We start from the raw sequence: 13,779 nt of genomic DNA, 5'->3' as shown, positions 1-13,779 counted from the left end.
ACAGAAATTCACCTCTTAACCTGGGGACGAAGTAAGCATTTAAGCCTAAATAAAACTAGCAAAGCTGATGTGAAAGATAATAACATTGAAAAATAGGTAATGTAATATTGCAAACACATAAGTCAATTTAAGGAAAAAAAGGTCATGTAATACATTATCGGAATAAAAATGAACTTAGTCATCTAAATGGTGAAGAATCAAGTTAACATTCTGATTGAGGTGAGCAAATTGGCGGTTCATGTCGAGGGAAAGGTTTGCCAAGTTATCTTCAATACGTTGAACCTGCACCTGTATTTGTTCCATACCCTACATTCTGTGTTGCAAGTCTTGTACCCCTTCCCACATTTGAGTCATCATATTAGGATTTGAAAGATGTGGAGGAGGTTGCACAGTGTTGTCATGATGGTCTGGTTACTCTTCTTCTTCATCATCACCGACATCGTGTTGCCAAACACCGTTGACATTAACAATATTCAACCTCTTTAAAGAATTAATTGAAAAATGATCTCGGGTCCCAATATGAGTGCTGACATCGGCATCAACATGAACTCTACAATATTGCATGATTTGTGTGATAAGGACACCGTATGGTAGGGGTGTGTCACCAGCCTTGCATTTAAGCATATGCTGCATGATGTGATGAGGCCTGTATGACCTTTGAAATTTGTTGTAATTAAGATACTAGATATTTTTGAAATAAAAAATAATTTTATGTATAAATGCTACAGTAAAATGCTACAGTAAAATACATATATGATGCATGATGTGATGAGGCCAATTGATAGCTATATTATTTTATGGACCCATATCATAAAGATATCTTCCTGCAATAACCTAGCAAAATTCCAAGGTCGTGGAGTCAACATGTGCACAATAACATAATGCAGAAGTCTATCATTAATATTCAAACAATCAACCGTTTTAACACGGTGACCCTGCATTTCTAGTATAACCATAGTAGCTAATTCCATCTCCCGGTCATATGGAAAGTCCTCTGGGATATTTGAATAACACAATTTTTGACCTTCATACTTCATATTAGCTACATTCAACCAATCAGCAGGTTTCAATCTAATTCTTCTCTTGTTTACCTCACTGAGCAAATATCCATTTCCAGAAATCTTCAGATTTGAATAAAAAACTTTGATTAAATCCGGATAGTAGGGTCCCTGCAATGTAAGAAATTCGACCACCCCTTGAAATAGAAGATGATGTTGGAAAAATAACCCTGAACCGGCAAATGATTCAAAATTCATTATCTTTGGACCAACAATATTCCTTGTGTAGAAATCAGCTGCATAGTTTTCCATCTTATGGTTGTGAGTGAAGAAACGACGTTGATCTAATTGTTCTTCTACAGATGGTCTGACATAGGCTGCATCTTCTGCCTTAGTGAGGGTTTCTTTTCCCTTACGACTTTTTCTTGGCCTTTTGGTTGATGATGAGGCCATTTGACAATTTTTTGAACAAAGCAATTAATGAAAACAATAACAAAGTAAGTTATAAGAAATTATTGAATATTAAAAATATCAACAAGCAAGGACAAACAATTAGATCCTAACCATAACTTACCTCTTGAAGACGTTCAACACGTATGCACAGTTCAAGCTGGATTGAGCAAAAAATTTCCAGAAATGACGGGCACTAGGATGTTTCGTCCAATCACATAACCAATTTGTCCTTCTGTAGATGCTACGTTCAATTCTCAATTTACAAAATCACTCTAAAACAAACCTAACCTGCAAACATAATTATATGAGTTGATTAGGTAACAACCCCATTTTTCAATGCTTGCACAAGATTGAAAATAAGTTTGAATGTTACATTCAAATGTACCACTTTGCTCCCTTGATGCACCACAGTCCCCCACTTTCACAACCAACCACACAGTCACGTCTTTTCTACCAATGCAACTGTATAAAAAGTGGTTAAGAACTCATACTTAAACTATCAAAGTCATGACAATTTGCTTTCATTTTCAACAAACAAAAAGAAAACACCAATTCCTTCCATACAATACCAAGCATACACAATGATGGTGTTGATGAACCTCCACCACCTTTCGTAGCTCACACACCGCTCCACGACGTTGCCAATCTCCACCATCTTCAAGCACGTACGTCCACCACGATCACAATACCTCCACCCAGTCAACACCTGCATCACAAACGCACTGTCAGAGCTCATGATCTTTCAGCCACCACCATCCACTCCTGTGCATGGACTACACATGTTTCACTCCTCATCCGCATTCTCTTGCTTCCTTCTCCACCTTCGTTTCTCATGAGATTGTTGCTTCCTTCTCCACTTTATTTTCTCTCAATGGCCTCCGCCACCTTCACCACGTCCTCCATAACAGCCTCCACCGAAACCTTCTCATTCCCTACGAAGAAGACCGATTCCAATGCTTATGTTCAGCACACACAACCACTCACCCCTATCATACCTCTCCACTCCGGTTATTCGCCTCCTCCACGGTGCCGTCCAAGAACAACCCTGGCCGAACGCTTCCACTAGCTGCTCCCGAGATCGTTTTGGAACCCAATACCCCTCCCCGTACCAAATACATTTTGTTGCACAAAATTTCCTAACCGTGTAACTGAATACCCCTTTGAGGGAACCGAATACACATGTGGACAAATAACTTCGTACGAGTGTAACTGAATACGTCTCTGTTATAACCGAATACGCCACCCTCTTCATACATTGTTCATCGTCTTCTTCGCCTCTCAAACACGCGGATTCATCTTCATCTTCAACCCTTTGCTTCTTCATGCCATCAACATGCGCAACGTCCTTCTTCCTCCCCGTCTACAACCCTGCAAATGAAAACCAACAATATCTGGTTGGACATACATCACACGATCTTACTAACCTCACCACTTTGTCTTCCTCGTTTCAGCAAAACAACCAACAACTCTCCCTTCGCACACAACTTTCAACACTAGCAACCAATATATTATGCTTCTGATCCCTCAATAAATAGAACGACCTACCCACTAGCAACCACATATGAAGTCCGTGTTCTGGTCAATGGCGCTTTCATATCCATACTGCACTTTCACTGTGTGTGTCTGCACGAATCTTTGCTGTTGAATGGCTGTATGAAGAAAGGTAACATCAACTGAGGAAAGCTCAGGAATCTTTCTGTAACCACGCCACCACGCCAAGCCAAGCACTCTCGTGTATGTACAGTAGTAAAAGTAAAAGCCTGACCATAGAACTGTTATCAAATTTTTTATTATACATCTTTGGTAAATATCATAAATTAATCTCATACCTCTAATTGGAATGTCATCAATTAGCTCATTTGTATCAAGTTGAAATTTTGAAACTTGATCATGAAATTTAACTACTTGTTCTTCATCACATTCATCATTTTCCATGAAATGAACATCTCTGCTTATTAAAATTTTCCTAGTGTTTGGTAGAAAAATTCTATAAGCCTTAGAGTTTGAGCTATACCCGAATAAAATCCCAGCTTCTATTTTGTTGTCTAACTTATCTCGTTTTATCTGTGGAATATAAACAAAACACAAGCAACCAAATACTTTGAGATTTTTCAGAGAGGGTTTAAAACCATACCAGGCTTCATATGGAGTTTTCTTTATGACAACTTTTGTGGGAAGCCTATTAAGAAGGAAGACTGCAATGTGTGCAACTTCAGCCTACTACTCTTTTCGCAAATGTTTCTCAAACATTAAAAATCGAGCCATCTCCATAATGGGGCGGTTCTTTCTTTCATTGATTCCATTTTTTTGTGGAGTATATGGTGTTGTGAGTTGGTGTTCAATTCCCACTTCTTCACAAAAAGAATTAAATTGATTTGAAGTGTACTCCTTGTTGTTGTCAAATCTCAATGCTTGAATTTTATAACCACTTTGTGTTTCAATCCATTGCTTGAATTTCCAAAATATACTAGCAACTTCTGACTTGTATTTAAGAAAATATATCCAACACATTCTAGAGTAGTCATTTATAAAAATCAAGAAATACCTACTGCCATTTAGAGATGGAGTGTTGTGAGGTCCTCCCACATCTGTGTGTATCAATTGCAACTTTTCTGTAGCTCTCCAAGTTGATTGTTTGAATGGAAGTCTTGATTGCTTTTCTTGTTGACAAGTTCTACAGTATGAAATTTCAGATTCAAGATAAGGGAGATCTTGAACCAATTCTGTTCTTTGCAGATTCACAACAACTGGATGATTGAAGTGTCCAAGCCTTTTGTGTCAAACTTCTTGCGCAATACTTTGCAGATAAGTCCTTAAAGAGAGTGAAACTACATATTTTAGAAAAGTTTGACCGGCTTTATATTTTAACTGATAATTATGTGTATTCTTATATTAATATTAATGTTGTTCTAATTTTAGTTTAAGATTTCAAAATTCTGTAGTGTAATTTACCTCTCATATATTGAGATAAGAGAATTAATGCATATACGTGAATTTGTGATTAAGAAAGTTTAAGTCTGTGAGTGAAGATTGTGCCTATTTTAGTTCTATTATAAACTTCTCTTTATATATATATATATATATATATATATATATATATATATATATATATATATATATATTACATTACAAGTAAATGTTCCTATTCACATATAAAAACTTAACAACATAAAAAAAAATTATCATCTGCATTAGAAGTAAATGTTCCCATGTACTCACAAACCTAAGCGATTTGATCGACGACTAATTATAAAATAATACCTAATGTTATTTCTTTCAATAGTTTGATATATAATATTGTTATGCAATAAGTGATTATATGTTATTAATTAAACTATAGTATCGTAGAAGCAAAGGAGCAAATTATCATTACCAATTAGCAGTTTTAGGTTTATTTACGTCTGTCTGTTCTATAACTTTATAACCATTCAAAGTATTTCCCAATTGACTGTAAAACACGCTTAATTTTTAATATATGTATATATATATATATATATATATATAAAATATGCAAAAGGCAAACAGCAAACGGTTTATGTAATGACAAAAAGCACGTGCACAATTTAGATAACATCTTCTTACGTTTCCAATTTAGTGGCTTTTAAGGTTAGTGTTACCGTCGCTTTAACCTTATCTCAAGTGCCATTAAAAACATCCAAAAATCTCAACATGTTTGCCATTAGATATTACAATAATAAACTTAGGTGACATTCAGCACGGATAACCTTTACTAGGATGCTTTTTTTTGACACGATGAGACACGATAGATAATATTTGTCAGGTGTGCTTTGCGTACAAATAAAGCAGTTTCCAATACTATAAGTAAAGATTCTCACTCCAACAGTATAAATAGGTGCCATGGGGACGAATGCAAGCATCCCGAAATCAAATCATATATCTCTCTTGCACTCTTTATATCTACCTTACTCCCTCTTCTTCTGTTAAGAAAAATGTCAAACCCTCCTTACATCAATGCTGCATTTCGTTCATCAATAGAATATGAAGTGTATTTCTTCGCCAAGAACATGTACGTGCGGTTGCATTACACTCCCGGAGGAACTGATGACAAGATTTTGACCAGTCTGCGTTTGATTAGTAGTGGTTTTCCATCACTTGCAGGAACGCCATTTGCAGAACCTGGAATAGACTGTTCCTTTGACACTGAAGCGAGTGAAGCATATGTGTTCTCCGGCAACCTCTGTGCCTACATAGACTACGCTCCAGGTACAACAAATGACAAGATACTCGCAGGTCCTACAACAATTGCTCAAATGTTTCCTGTCCTAAAAAACACGGTGTTTGCTGATGGCATAGACTCTGCATTTAGATCAACAGAAGGAAAAGAAGTTTACTTATTCAAGGGCAATAAGTATGTTCGAATAGCCTATGATTCGAAGCAGCTTGTTGGCAACATTCGCAACATCAGTGATGGGTTTCCTGTTCTGTATGGTACCATCTTTGAAAGTGGAATTGATGCGTGTTTTGCTTCTCACGTGGAGTCTGAAGCTTACCTTTTCAAAGGAGACAAGTATGTGCGTATCAAATTCACTCCAGGTCAAACAGATGACACTCTTGTCGGTGATGTCACGCCTATCCTTGATGGTTGGCCCGTTCTTAGAGGCATTTTGCCTGTCAGCTAAACAAGCCTTCACTCTCATGCATCAACCACCTTGGCCTCGTCACAATCAATAAGGCTTTCATTTCCAACGTTTGTTTTCTTTGTCTTTAATGTAACATTAGGATTGGAAGCATATTTCCTTTCCTAACGTAACAAGTCTGAATGTTTGTCTTTCCTTTTCTGTACAGCATGTTTGTTTCCTATCATCGTGTACTTTGTCCACTTAATAAAACTGGGTGGTTTGGTTTAATAGAATGATTGTTATAGATTTAGTTTAATCCATAAAATTACTTTTCATTACTTTATGAATAATTCTTATCAAATCGTAATTTTAGTAAAGATGCCTCTACAAAACGAAACTTTCTGTAATCATATTCTATAACCGCGTATGATCTTTAGATGTCTAGAAAGTCAGAATAAATAAACTAGTTTTGGAGGAACAAGCGATCATTTTTCAAGAACTACAATTTATGAAAGGTATTTGTGATAAAATAATCTATTATGAAAGATAAACTCTCTTTCTCAATAGGTGACACAATTTGCATTCCAAATTTCAACTTAAAATAACTTATTAAGCTTGAATACCTGTTTTATTTTCTAAGCTAGGCTAAATAAATTACGTAGATTTTTTAATATGAATTTGAATAGAAAGGATAAGTGTGATGAGATTTATAAACGAGAACCTGAATATAAAAGATGAATGTGAATAGACTCAAAAAGTTAAAAAAGAAAATTGTGTAAAAAGATTTGTGTTGATTTCAAAACCAACCACCAGTGCACTTGTTGCAGTAATAAGTGATGAATATCTTTCTTAGAATCTATAAAACTTATGCATCACAACTCTTTCTTTTATAAAGTACAAAAAAACATAAGAAATACTATTTGACATGTATAATTGTGAACGTAAAAGTGTGTTACCATTGTTCTATATGATATGATTAGACGAGCATGTAGTTCAATCCGAAGATCAGTGTGTGTCTGTATTTGCGGTGTGAGATGGAGCAGAAAAAAGAAAGTACAGTGGCAAGTCTGCAAGCTGTGAAGCGTGAGAGTGGGAAGTCATACAATCAATTAACGGAGGAGACAGGGCTTACCAATGTCTATGTTGCTCAACTTCTCCGGAGACAGGCTCAGCTCAAACCCGACACTGCCCCTCTTCTGCGGACTGCCTGACCTGACCGAATACCTTGTGCGGGAGATGATGAGATCCCCTCTGAGATCTTATGATCCCAATCTTATCCAAGACCCCACTGTTTATAGGTATTGTTTGTTATTTCAATGGGGCTATTTTCTGTGGAAAAAGGTTGGATTTTTACTTGAAATTGTGGTGGAAAAGTGTATTTGTTGTGAGGTGAAATGGGTTATTTGTAGTATAATCATGACTCAATACAAGACCCACTGTCTATAGGTGCCTCCTCCTCTCCCACCCCATTTCTCATTTATGTGATTACTAGAGCTGTGTAGTTATTGTTTGTGTAAAAGATGGGAATTTTACTTGAATTTGTAGTGGAAATGTGTATCTGTTGTGTACGGTGAATGAGTTATTGGGAGTATAATCATGAATCTATTCATTGATTACTTTTTAGGCTTAATTGCATGTTAAGTGACAGGTTATCACCATTATGCAAATTTGGTTCTTCATATTCTAATTGCGCCAATTGGGTTCTACCAAATATTTAAATATTGGATGGAATTAGGATGGTGGGCATTGATTGGGTAAGACTTGAAGGACACCCAAGTAGTGCAATTAGAACTTGTGGATCATCATCGCATGATTACGAAATTTGACGAACTAAATGATTAATTAAAGCTTGTTTTAATATTCACTCAATCTTGTCAAGTTGTTAGTTGTTAACATGTATCAAAACATAATTTGTTTGTGTAAAAAATTGTTAAAAAAAAGTTGTTAATGAGACATTTTCTTTGTATTGTGGTTGAGTAAGTGAAACAAACGTAATAATATTAATTTTATCCATTTCTATTATGTCGCCTAAGGTAAAATGTGCAATCCTCACAAAGTATTAATGAGTAAAAATCAATCAATTTTCTTGTATTCGTTTTATTTTGCAATACTATATTTTTTATTTAATAAAAACAATTATGATGATAAATAAACAAATTTTATTTAAATTTCAATACAATAAATTATTGTGAGAACCGTGAAATTCAGAGAAAGTGGGGAAGACAGGTGTGTGCATCTGAGTGGACCGATCGGTTTTTGACGGTAGTATATAAATGAATTTTTCAAAATTTCGTATCATTCTCTGCATGCACTTCTTCTCTCCAAATTTTTGAGTTTTCATTTTCTCCGCCTTCTATCTACAAATTCTCTCTAGAAATTCTCATTTTTTTCTACATCTGATCATCAATCAGAGTGTGCCTGAGCTTTCTTGGTGTCAAGAGCTTTTCTTTTCACTGATCAAGTTGTTGTTTTGGAGTTGGTAAGTTCAATTCCTTCGTCCTTTGGGGTTTCAGCATTTTCTGTTACATGCAAGCACTGTTCAGCTTGCATGTGTTCATCAACTACTCCTCTGAACCTGTTTTTCTGTCTTTGATTCTCTAGTTGGTTCCTTTTCACCGATCATAAATTGTAGGCTGCCTTAGAAGTAACTTGCGGGTTAGGCAAGACTGTGGAAGTGTATAATTGTATAGATTATTCGAGGTAAGAGAAACTAGTAATTTAATTATGTTTTTCTGTGTTTGGAATTTCTGTTTGGACGTTTGCATGTATGAATAAGTGGAAGTTTGATTGAATTGCATTTGAAACTCTGTATATGTCTGGAACCTAGGAACGGCTGAAACCTTCTGTATAGTGATCGATTTGTGTAGATTTTTCTAGTTTGGGTCAGTAAACTTGGTCAGGGAAGGGAGTATAATACAAGTTTGGGAAAAATAGAAGTTGGTAAGAATGTTGTGTTTTGGTTAAGGATAGGTGTTGAACATAACTCTGCAGTATTCTGTAGAATTATGCCGATCACTGAGAGTCATTAGTTGACTGTGCCGTTTCACTCGAGTGTTTGGTTTTAACTGCGTTTGACTTCTTATGATTCTTACCGATTAATAACCGATCGGTCATACTGTTGTATCATTCGGTCTCTTAGTAGTGATAAGTTTGATGGTTAGCATGTGTTATAAATTCTCAGAGTTGACCAAGCATTAGGTGTTTGCTCTAAGCTAAGAGTGTTCGACTTTAGATGGATACTTGTCTTGGTAGTGGTTGTACATGTATTAGTGGGGGGTCTTTCCTTGGTGGTTGGCCTTAATAGTGTTCGGCCATTTCCTCAGCCTTACCTAGTATGGACCGTTTGGTTCTGTTCTGTGGATAGTGAAAGACCGCTCGGTCTTACACTAAGTGTTAGGTTTAAGTTTTTAGTTTTCGGGCTAATCTTAGTACTTGGTCTGGAGGTAGTATTCGGTCTATCTTCTAGTGGACGATTTTAATAACGTTCGGTCTTGTCCTTTGGGAAGTAAGAAAATCTCACCTTTTCTTCTTTCGATCACCTCTCAGGCATCGTTTGAACACTCCCGGCGTCAAGAGCTTTTGTTTAAACTGATCGGTTTGTAGTTCTAAGCCGGTGAGTTTCTTTCTCTTTAGCACGTTCGTTTATTCTCACATGCAAACCTCTATTTCTGGTCGCCTAAGTGAATAATATCATTCTGAGTGTTTCTAGTTTTCTGTTTGGTTCATTATTCTTAAAACGTGACTGTCGAACGTAAAGTCTTGGGTAGTGGTGAGCTCTATTCTGCATCGTTGAGCGTTCGGTTACGTTTAGAGGTAAGAGAAGCTTATATAATTTGATTAAGATTCTTGCTTTGAACGTTTGTATGTTGCATGATACGTTGTTTGATGAGTATGAAATATGCGTGTTACTGCTTGTTTGGATGTGTGGATGGATGAGTGATAAATGGTGTGAATTGAGTTGAGATAGGTTTTGATCTTCAACGGTAGTATTATGAGTAAATATTGTAGTATGGTCGAGCGTCATTAGTGATCGTTCTTTACTTCATGGAAGTGTATGGTCTTAACTGATTTCTCAAGCTTCAGGGATATTGCCTAAGAGTCATTCTGTAATACTCTGTAGAATTAGGTAAACTGTGACCGAGAGACAATATTAGCCGTTCAGTTTTCCTTTGAGCGTCCGTCTAGACTAAATTATTCTTTTGGAGAGAATTTCGTTCATGAAGATCGTTTTATAATATTAGATATACGTAAGTGAGCGTTCGGCCTAAGTGTAGTTCTCCTTTAGGTTTCCTAAACAGTTTAGTTAATATATTCTATACTACTTAAAGTCGTAGATGTTATCGTTATTTTTCATTATAAATAAGTGTGGCGCAATTATATATATATATATATATATCTATATATATATATATATATATATATATATATATATTCATTTGTTTTATGTAAGTTTATTAGTGCTCGGTCTTGGACCAAGCGTTCAATCTCAGTAGCGTTCGTTCCTGATAAGTACTTGGTCTTGGACTAGCGCTCGTTCAATAGTGTTCGATTTCTACTGGGCTCAGTCTTAAACCAAGCGCTGGGTCTCGTTTCAGTAATATAGTATTACCGTTTTTAGAATAAGAGTCTTCAGCTAAACTTGATATCGTTCGTTACTTCATAGTTTCTCATCAGTATTAGTATTTTGGTAAACAATGTTGGTTTTTAAAAGGTGTTCGGCCTAGAGTCTTAGTACTCGGCCTAGGCTTCGTGGCGTCCAATTTGAACTCTTAGGGGTCTGCTATTGAAGTGGATAAGTAGCGCTCGGTCATGTTAGTTTCTAAGAAGTGTTATTCCAGTCGTACTTGTGCTATGATGAGAAAGTGTGATCTTATTTAAGTTGAATATATATATTGATGATAAAGTATGAGAGAATTTGAGATGTGATGTGAATGAAATAGTTTTGGTTATGAACGAGTATTCCAGGGAGGAATATCTCAGAAAGTGGTTATTGATTTGTAAAGTATGAATGTGGGCAAAGCTTAGCAGACATTTATCCTGATATTCCATGATTACTCATTCTCAAGTAGAGAGGAGTAAGTCATGTATGGGAATGGCAGGAGGTCCTAGTCCATAAGGTTAACTTGGACGGAACGGATTAACCTCGGGTGGCAGCTGTTGAGGGTATCCTAGTTACTACATCACCTAAGTGCACGAACGTTGTAGCTACACAGGATTCATACAGTCCGAACAGTCATAGTCAAGTGGTCGATCTTTTTATGCCATTACGCATGAATGATGATTTGGATGTTGTTGATTTAATTATGAACGTGGTGTGTTGTTATTGAATTAATTAAATTACATAAGCTTACCCTGTTTATCATTGTTGTCTGTGTTGTGCGTTCGGTTGTTTGTCCTGTTGCAATGATCATCCGTGTGGATGTGAGCAGAAAGAGAAGAGCTACTGGAAGAAGCATTGGAAGAGGCGGAAGTGAAGGCCGAACCTTAGGAACGTTCGGTCTGTTGTTGGTTTCATCTTTGTAAGATCGTTCGATAATAGTTTATTTTGTAAACCGTTCGGTCTAGTTGTAGCTAGCGTACGATTTTAAATTCCCCGCTATTATGTAAGGTCGTTCGGCCATAATCGTATCTTGTTAGTGTAGAACTCATCTACAGTATTGTTAATATGTGATTATTCTCGTATATGGTTTTATAGTGTATTTTTGGGATATTACAACGATCATCTTGTCAACATAATTTATTGACAAAAACATATTTCAATAGTAAAAGTTTAAATTATTAACAAATTTTACTGATAGATTTATTACTAATAAATATGTTTATTAATAATTAAAATTTATTGCAGATAATTTTTACTAATAAAGAAGACATCGTACGAAGGCCATGACAAAAACTAAATGGAGAATATATTGCAGATAACTTTGAAAGTGACAGTGGACTGATGAAAAGGAATGTACGATGTGTGTCTGTTAATTCCACTCGCACAGTTGTCGTAAAGAAACATAAATGATGGAGAATGAGGATGCAACATCGTTTCCAGGTATAAATTTTGGATTTCTTTTTCTTTATTTTTTTTTACCTTATTTGATGTTTTTTTAAAGCAGAAAGGGAGTTAGTTGATGACGAATTACTATCTTTTACCATTAGATGTACTACATCAGAAACAAGAAATACCTTATAATTTATATTTATTTAATATTACTTTTTAAATAGTGTTGGCATTTTTTTTTATAAACAAGAAGAGTATTGATATTATAAAAATTAAATAAAATTATATATATTGAGACTGAAGAGTTAAATGGTCCTCTTGCGGAGCTCATATCTCTGCGAGCTTGAAGTCGAATATATCAAAGTAGTATTCCATTTGGATTGTTCTTATTCTCACAAGTTTATCTATAATTGATACTTCGGGAATTAAAAAATATGTTTAAATTATTTTGAATATCTAAAGTGTTTTTGTTTTATTTAAAGAGAGATTATATTAATTAAGAATGATTTAAATTCATATGATTTTAATCATGTATAGAGAAATATGTAAGTTTTTCTTCTTAAAAATGTTTATAGAGAATTTAATCATATATAGAGAGAGAGTAGAAGAACTAATGTGAAAAAAAAATACTAGCATCCCGTCATTGTCATTGTCACATGAGAATTCACAATAATATGTGTTTTTCAGTTTCTAAGATAGAATAATTCTTATAATAAATTGTTGTAAATTTTGTGATGTTTTATTTGCATATTTAGGAAATAAGCTATTATTAATGGTATCAAATTAAAGCTACTTCTTCCAAGCAACTTCATATTCTCAACTTAGTAATTAACTGACTACAGAATTAACTGAGTTGTATTCTAATGAATACAAAATAGATTCAATGGATTATTATAAAATCTACCAAAAGTTAATAAAAACACAATACAAATAATAAAAGATAAAATTAAAAAATATAACCTAGTGTAATTAAAATTAGTTATTGAAGGACATGCAACAATATACTAAAAATATTATGTCTAAAAATATACCAAAAAAATGCACATAAAATAATTAAATACAAATGCTTATTGGCACCTTTACTTTCGAGTAACAGTACAAAAATAATGTGTTATAGAGTTACTTTCCTGCAGTTTTTGAGGGTAATTTCCGGCGGTCCGCAGTTACGTTTTCAACTTTTTTTTTAAAATATATTTTCGGTAATTTTGTTTTTAAACCGTCGATAAGTTTTCAATTTATTTTATTTTTCAATAAATTTTCATGTTTTTTTAAGTTACATTTCTCACGGTTTCGTAATAAAATATATAGTAATTACTAAAATAAAATTTCTCACACAAATCTTTATTATTTCCTCAGGCTTCTCTTTGTTTCTTTTTCTCCATTTTCCATTTCCCTCTCACTATCTTTACAGTTGAACATTTGCTTCTTTAACCTAGTTGTCCCGTTTCCATCTTGCTCGCATTCCCAGTTCAACACCGTCTTTTTCATTACAATTTTCGATTTCTCGACTTGCACTTCTTTTTCGAGATTCGTTAGCGAGTGTGCGATGGTATTCGTTGTTGGCCCCTCACTAATAAGTTATCTTTTTCTGCAATCCGTCATTACTTTGTCTCTCGTTTAAACTTTATTTTCCATCTCATTACACTATTTTGACAACTCTAGAAATTAGGAAAATGGGTTGAATACAAAGATTTTGTATATTAAAACTTTCACTGTTTTGAAGTTTATGAATCTTGTTCATTTGTTCTACCTTTCTCTT

At 34.8% G+C, this 13,779-nt stretch overlaps 1 protein-coding gene across 2 annotated transcripts; it reads left to right on the top strand.

The window, feature by feature from the left end:
* The first annotated feature begins 4,950 nt into the window (after positions 1 to 4,950).
* Positions 4,951 to 6,316, top strand: LOC128193333 (albumin-2-like). 2 transcript variants are annotated; one of them, XM_052875489.1, is made up of 2 exons: positions 4,951 to 5,675; positions 5,766 to 6,316. In XM_052875489.1, exons 1-2 carry the CDS (start codon positions 5,402 to 5,404, stop codon positions 6,089 to 6,091), a joined length of 600 nt encoding a protein of 199 aa, XP_052731449.1. In that variant the 5' UTR covers positions 4,951 to 5,401; the 3' UTR covers positions 6,092 to 6,316. The 2 variants fall into 2 exon arrangements, with proteins under 2 accessions (XP_052731449.1, XP_052731448.1); XM_052875488.1 differs by having other exon boundaries at positions 4,953 to 6,316.
* Positions 6,317 to 13,779: the final 7,463 nt, after the last annotated feature.

Source organism: Vigna angularis, chromosome 3 (assembly GCF_016808095.1).
Source record: "Vigna angularis cultivar LongXiaoDou No.4 chromosome 3, ASM1680809v1, whole genome shotgun sequence".
In the NCBI taxonomy this organism is placed as follows: domain Eukaryota; kingdom Viridiplantae; phylum Streptophyta; class Magnoliopsida; order Fabales; family Fabaceae; genus Vigna; species Vigna angularis.
The sequence above is the reverse complement of the archived record's forward strand: the minus strand, read 5'-3'. Positions and strand labels throughout refer to the sequence as shown.